Source organism: Ruditapes philippinarum, unplaced genomic scaffold (assembly GCF_026571515.1).
Source record: "Ruditapes philippinarum isolate M1 unplaced genomic scaffold, ASM2657151v2 ctg2572_1_1_1_1, whole genome shotgun sequence".
NCBI classification, from domain to species: domain Eukaryota; kingdom Metazoa; phylum Mollusca; class Bivalvia; order Venerida; family Veneridae; genus Ruditapes; species Ruditapes philippinarum.
Genome location: NW_026853384.1, coordinates 87,872 through 96,212, shown reverse-complemented (window position 1 = coordinate 96,212; position 8,341 = coordinate 87,872). Strand labels below are relative to the sequence as shown.

Genomic DNA, 8,341 nt, shown 5'->3' with positions numbered 1-8,341 from the left:
TATTATTCTGAGAAGAAATGTACAGCCTGACCGGGACATGAACTCGAGACCCTCGAAATACCGTACCGTGGTTCTACCGACTGAGCTATCCGGCCACTTAAACACTATCCCCCCTTATTCGTGAGCAGTTCAATGCCGTGAGATATAACAGTATGATCAATGATTTGATAATTTCACATTAAAGTTAAATAAGATATAGCTTTTTCGTTAAAAAGATGACCACACTTTTTTTTATTGTTTATAAGTCTCTGATTTTTACATTATAGACTTTGCCTTCATTATTTACTCAAGTTTGCTTATTTGCAATAATGACTAAAGGTTTGTTTGTTTGCGAATTTAGCTTTGCCAAATTTGATTTTACCTAATTAACAAGTATATTTGGTAACTAAAATTCCGTATGAAATCGTAAACATATGGCAAATATGAGTACTTCGATTTCAAACAAGTCACGATTAAAAGCAATTTTAAAAATTACAAACATGCTCGTATTCATGCATACTAAAAATAATAATAGTATAAAATAAGTTAATAATTAATCTTTCAAACCAGTAAATGAGGCCGACCGCTAAACGAATGTAACATTTTAATAAATGATGTGGTTAAAATGATAGGAATTGGTAATGAGCTCTAATGACTTCTAATGAGGGATGTTGCACTTATTCATTATCCCTCATGTACAGACTCAATCAAACCGAGTCTGCAATTCTAATGTTATTTTGTTGTGATTAATGCTTCCGAGGGATCACTTTGTTTCCAGAATTTTGTACTTCACAACAGCAGGTGTCAAGTGCCGTGTGGCAGCCGTAAAAAGTTGCCCCGTACTTCACTTCAGTGTTGTTATATTTTCTGGTCCTTCGGGATCATTGATGCCAGCACTATAAAGTGTTGAGAATTGAGTACCGCTCAAGCCGGTGCTAGGGGGCGTGAGGGATGTTGCACTTATTCATTATCCCTCATGTACAGACTCAATCAAGCCGAGTCTGCAATTCTTATGTTATTTTGTTGTGATTAATGCTTCCGAGGGATCACTTTGTTTCCAGAATTTTCAATTTAATTGAGATAAATATTATTTATTGTTTTTCCCCATAGATAAAAAATAGATCTAATTGCGATTTGTAAAAGCCAAATGTTATGTAGGAATATATAATGAACTACAATGGAACATGTGACTTCAGTTTAATTGAAATATATTTTATTTATATTTTTTTTCCAAGATCTAATTGCGATCTGTGAAAGCCACAATTTATGTAGGTTACACTCAGAAAAAGTGCACATTTATTGATTCATAAGCAAGCAAAACAAAGAATTGGATCTTTTTTTTTAATATAATGCTAAAATGTTGTAAATGTTTTATGATTTAAAGAAACGACCCAGTTGAAATAAAATAAAATAAATATAATGTAGTTATGCATTAAACGCACATGTCATATTTACAATTTTTAAAACTAAAATTTACACATGCAATCATGGAAACTGTTGACGCAAGTTCCTAGTGATAATGTTAAACAGGGACAGAAAAACTCATTAATTTAAGTTTTTGCTTGATTATTAGTTTTACATAAACAAGACACAATCTCAATTTCAAAAGTACGATGGAACGGTTGTGACATTTAAGCTACTTGAATCCTCGAGTTCATTTTCACGAATTCCACTTCATAACTTCATGAATTTACGACTTTAACATACACACTTCACGAATTCAGGATTTCAAATTGAGAGCTCACGTTTTTAATTCCGTGAAGACATAATCTCGAATCCGTTAACTTGAAATCGTGAAGTTAACGCATGAATTCATGTTCCAATTGTGAATTCATGTTGGAATTTTAAACTCATGAAGCTGAAACATTGAGTTCGTGAAGATTAAATCGAGAATTCATGAACTTAAAATGCTCCGACCGGTCTTTCGTACAAAAGATTACTCACCTTTTTGTTTATGAATTTTTTGTCCAATACTGATTATGCCTTTACTTCAAAAATATTTAGTTCGACATATTGTTATTCCATATCCTCAAACAATATCTGTAGCCCAAGCGTATTCGTTACGTTACCATTCATTCGTGATAAATGCAGTTCAGCGGAATCGGAAAGGAAGGATTTTTTCCTGCAACCAAATTCAACAGAATTATAGCCCTTTGTTGATTTTTTCACTATATACCATATATATGTTGTCAGTGGGGGCATCCGTGTCCATTGGACACAGTTCTAGTTTAATGTTATCTTCAGACAAAACCTTTTAAACCTTAATTCCTTTGAGTAGATGTTGCAATTTAGACTATTTATACAGATGTTTTTTAAGACATTCCGATACATTTCCCGGGCTTTTTGATAACTGTATAAATGACCTTAAATACAAGAAATAAGAGTTTTAACATTTTAAAGTAAATTTTCATGTTTCAAGACAATTTCGGTTTAAGTATGTTTTTTTTTTCATGATTTATAAATTTTTCATAGAAAACCTTTTTTTTTTAAATTTCAAAGTTTTCCCGGTTTTTAAATTTCATATTCTCTGTTTTTTTAAAACAATACAAGGAAAAATCAAATATCCCTCCTCGCAAAAGAGAGTGCAACACAAAATTTGTTTTAAAAATGCATTAAAAATTTTTAACGAAAAACAGTTCAAACACATAAATATTTTTTCACACACATTTCAATTAAGTTGAACACTTACCTACAAAATAACGAAGTAGTCTTTTTGTGGCAGCACGTTCAGCATCAATAAAAGAGTGCTATTGTAATTGAAAATAATGTTTTATCTTATTGATTAACAGAATGTTAAGCAATACACAAAAAGATGAAACTATGGGTTCCAATGTTGATATTTTCTATAAATACGGAAGAAGATTGCCTTTAAATTAAGCGCACATTTACTAGAAAATAACTGTCAAGATTTTCATTTTTTACACTTAAAGATGTTAATAATTATACATTTTGGAATTATATTTATAGCCTGAAATTAAATTGTTTTATGTTTTTTTTTTAACAAATCGTTGCCTGAAAAAGTTTCTAAACATAAAATGAAATTATAATAATCATAGTAACAGAACTGAAATAAATATCATAGTATCAAATGATTCTCCTTAAATTTACAGTCACGATGCTTTCTTTACATTTTAACTTTTTTTTGGGGGGGGGGGGGAATGATATAATTTTGTTATTTTGCTAAAGTCTTCATTAGAATGGTTTATATAATTCCAAAGTTTACATAAATTCGTCATTTACATCTGTAATTGATATTCTATAAGGATTTTGTCTCATTTTTGAGCATCTGAGGTATTTGATTTGAAAAAATAATCTGCAAAGTAACAAATGAAATAAATTTATACATTTAATTTGACAATAAACAGAACAGAACAGAACAGATACTTTATTAAGATTTGTACATAGTACATCATCTATAATACAATATTTTTACAAGCATAACGTCAATATAATGGTAATTGCAATCATGACATTTTCAAATTCTTTATCTTAATTTATCTAGTAACAAGAAATTAATGATAAATATGTATACTACCAACTAAAAAAGCAAAGACATACGAAAAGGAGAATGAGCTATCATTGATGTTTAACGCTCAACATTTAACAGTGTGTTTCTCAAAGCAAGTGCTTTCTTAACAAATTTTTGATAACTGAATTAATTCATATTTATTATTTGAATTCATTAATTGTAAAAATTTATAAACTGACGGGTTTCTGGTATATTTAATTTTCAAATATTTTTTTTTAACTCTGAATAACAACGACATATACAAACAAAATGAAATTCATCTTCAATGTCTGAGGTATTACAGCAAACAATATCTTTCTTCTCTAACAATTCTATTTCTAGAATATCTGCCAGTTTGTATTCTCAAAGACAAAGTACTCATTCTTAATCTACAGAAATAAAATCTTAAACATCTTGGCAAGATATCCAAATAAAGTTCATACTCAAAACTACATTTAACATTTTTGTACATATACAATACAGAACTATTATCTAAAGTAGCATACCATTCCTGTTTAAAAGAATCAAGTAACACGACTTCTAAATTCAAATAAAAATATTTTTTTGTCAATAATATTAACATTATCAAATACATATGAAATCCATAAATCATTCAAAAGCTTCTTTACATTCGAAACCAATTTTTATGACCATTGTTGCTATCATCTAGAGCTTGATTATATACTGTCTTAAGGATTATGTTATCAGTTTCTACAATTTTTAACCAGTATTTTATTATCCTTACAAACCTATGAATATATAAGGGATATCTTCCCAGTTCGCCATATACACTAGCATTACAAGTGTTAGGTTGAACTCTTATATAACCTTTTACAAAAATTTTAAATGTATTCTTTCTAGCTCTTTAGACTTAGTATATCCCCAGATTTCACATGAATAATTTAATATCGATGAAACAAATGAGTCAAATAACTGACATAATGTTCTGGGAGAAAGGTCAAATTTTTTCAATTTACAAAGAAGAACATTCATTGCCTTTAAAAGCTTTACCACTCAAAATATTCCCTGATTTAATGTAAAATTGCCGTATAATTAAAAACTGTCCCAAGATAATTAAAATCATTAACTACTTCAATATTTTGGCCATTATAGTCCACTGCTCAGTTGGTAAAATAACAACCTCTTTTTCTAAATACCATTATTTTAGTTTTTGTTGTATTTACTTAAGGCCACAGTTGTTACAATATAAATACAAAAGATCTAAAAGTTCCTGTATTTCCTCAGGGCTTTTGCCTATAATTGCCATATCATCTGCAAAAAGTAAAAGAATTAAAACAAATATCATCTAATATTAAACCTGAGTCGGGATTGTTTTTGAAGATACAATTCAATGTCTTCTACAAAAATTGAAAATAGTAGAGGTGACATTACCTCCCCTTGAACGGAGACCAACAGCATATTGGAAATATTCAGAATAAGTTGAACAAGTTTGACACAAGACTTAATTTTCTGGTACATATCACGAACAATTCTTAATAATTTACCCTGTATTCCAAAATTATACATTTTTAACCATAAACCATTTCTATCAATAGAATCAAAACACTTCATCATATCAACAAATATAACATATAAATCTTTTATTTTCATTCAAATATTTTTCAACACTAATGACATAAGTACAAATATAGCATCTACAGTAGACCTTCCTTTACGGAATCCGAATTGAGCATCCGAAATAGTGTTATGTTCGTTACAAAATTTCTCAATTCGATTATTAATAACAGTAGTAAACAATTTTGACATACAACTAACAAGAGTAATACCTCTGTAATTATTTACGTCATCGTGACAACCTTTTTTGTGTAAAGGGATTATAATACCCCCTCTGTCCATTTATCGGGGAAATAACCCGAATCTAAAATACCATTAAATAAATCACAGATATGAGCTGATAAAATATCTATACTTTCAATAAAATACTCGTTTAATAAGCAGTCGCTACCATACGCTTTGTTACGCTTTAGTGATTTTACAGCAGTTAAAATTTCACAAACTGTAATTGGCTGGTCTAATTCTGGAAAAATATCATTTGACTTCATAAAAATCATTATTATTACAAAACTGATTAGCCTCCTCATTGCAACAAGCAAATAAGTCGTTACTTATATTAGAAAAATACTCTTTAAATTGTTCTATCGTTATATTTTTTCCAAAATTGTTCGATTTCTTTTTAAAATATTTCCAAAAATCTCTAGGTTTACCTTTCTTTAAATTTTCTATCTCAGACATTTTCTTTCTGTAATGTAAGCTTTTCTTTTTTCTAAACAATATTTTTATAAAATGACTTATTTTCACACAACCTTATTCTAAAATAAGCTGTCTTTGAGATATTAAACATCCTTAAAGATTCTAAATACTTATTACGTGCATTCCTACATTCTATATCAAACCAATCAGCGTGTTTAATACAACTTTCTTCTTCAAAACAATGAACATTTTTAAACTGACATGTTTTTGAAAATAATGGGTCACTAACATTTCTTAATACATCTGTAAAACTATTAAGTGCATTATTGACAGATTGTCGACTGTTATTGTCTAAATCATTAACAATATTATTAAATAGAGGTAAATTAGCAATGACTCCTGATCTAAAACTGTTGTTTATATACATCATTCCATTTGTATTTCATTTCTGTAAATATAATATCTTTATCAGGTGTATTGTTGCATGATATTTTCAATTGTAAGGGGGCATGATCGCTCCATTCATTGAATGACAATATACTAAAATTATTGATCAGTGAAAAATTGCGTTCGTTACATAATAAATAGTCTATAACAGATGCCCCGTTATGCGAAATAAAAAGTATGATGATTAGTGTCCCCGATACGACCGTTAACTATTCGTGAACATGATGATTTACAAAGATCTAATAATCTTATACCATGGCTGTTATGTTTACAGTCTATTGAGGCCCTGCATGAACTATTATCGGGGTCATAATCTATATCATCAAAAACATTATTCAAAGTATCATGTATAATAAAATCATGTTTATTTCCTACTCTACTATTGAAATCTCCTAGAATGTACACAGCCCCTAAATTGTCGTATAAAAATATATCATTTTCTAATAAATCAAACAAATCAACATTTAAAGTATTGTACGCAGGTGAGTCTGCACCCCATATATATACACCACACACATAAATATCTTCTTTAGTATTGAAAAAATTACGATCAAGTTTAAGCCAAATGATTGTATCATGGTGATTTTTAATTACTTGTATACCTTCTTTTAAATGCTCTTTAAAATACAAAATAACCCCACCACTGCATCTTCGCGCACCCCTATTTTTTGAAATTTTCTATAAAAATTGAATGAAATATACCCATTTCAAGAAATATTACTACTAGAATTTGTCCAAGATTCATACAAAAAACATATATCGTGACTTGAAATGATATTTACAAAGTCTTTATGAGTCTTTTTGTCAGATGTTAATCCATGCACGTTCCATGACAAGATAGCTAGCTCACCTCCGGCGCATCCCTACTCCCGGACAGGCTTACCGTCGATGAACAGCGTATCATATGCAATCCATGACCTTTTCCCATTCTCTCTGGCGGCCTTCATTCTTGGCACTAGTCTCCTACGCTTTTCAATCACTTCCTGTGGAAATTGCTCGTACATTTTATAAGGTGTGTCATTCAAATGTTTCCACTGTCTTCTAATTAACTCGCGGTCTTTGAAAAATGTAAATTTGGCAACAATAGTCCGGGTTTTCCCAGGTATGGGCTGACCTGGTGATCTGTGAACACGCTCGAGGCGGATATTGTCAGCTGTCTCCTTGGCAACCTTCAAGGCTTCCATGAGGTGTTTCCGTAGTTTACGTTCGGTCACTTCCGTTGGCTCATTGCCGCTAGAGTTGTCTTCCGGTACATTGGTGAAGATAAGATTGTTCCTCATTGACTGAGATTTGAGATAAGACACCTCCTCTTTAATACTGTCACGAGCCTTTTCAAGTTCATCTACTTTTCCCGCTAACATGGCTGAACTTATGTCTGTGCTGTCAATCTTATCCTCCATTTTAGTCACTCGCTCTTCGACCTTCTTTGCCCTATCATCAATAGCCACCCATATTGATTTAAGCTCTTTTTCAAAACTAGAAATTTGTTTCTCAATCTGGTCAAAAGCACTAAGTTTTTTCTCTACTGCACATAATCTGTCACTTATTCCATTTAAACATTTCATAATATCCTTGTTTGTTGGTTCTTTTTCATTGGACGCCATTTTCTCGAAAACTTTTGCTTTTGAATTTATGTCAAATACACTATTATCAGAGTTATCATCATATAAAACGGAATTAGTCTGGTTAAGTATGTCGAAATAAAGCGAAATTTGATTAGTCTTGGACACCCTCCAGTTTATATTACACAACATGATCTAGAGAGTTCTAAAAACATTTGATTGACTTATATCTAAATAAAGAACATATATATTGCATAACAAAAATCATCATTGATAATTTAAGAATTTAAAATTCGTAACATTTACGTCATAAGACAACAAATCAAATTATATAGATAAATGTCTCAAAACAGCGGTCAATTTTTGTCATTTTATATGCATTATTTATATAACATTATTACAAATGTATTATAACATAAAAAATATGAAAATGATAAATATAGATTAATATTGATAATTGGTATATTTCAATTGGATTTTGACAATTTATCTAGTTCGAGTGTTTATAGCTGTCTTTTGTCAGAACTATTGATGAGCATTTAGATGTAGGGTTTGCTTATTATCACCTTTACATTTAACACAACTGAGATATGAATACAGCCCAATTACGAATTTATTTTAATGTTGTTTTTTA

General features: G+C 30.1%; 1 protein-coding gene across 1 annotated transcript; it reads right to left on the bottom strand.

Annotated features, from left to right (window-relative positions):
- Positions 1–7,008: 7,008 nt before the first annotated feature.
- LOC132736723 (uncharacterized) lies at positions 7,009–7,749 on the bottom strand. Its single transcript, XM_060723920.1, has one exon. It carries the CDS (start codon positions 7,747–7,749, stop codon positions 7,009–7,011), a length of 741 nt encoding a protein of 246 aa, XP_060579903.1.
- Positions 7,750–8,341: the final 592 nt, after the last annotated feature.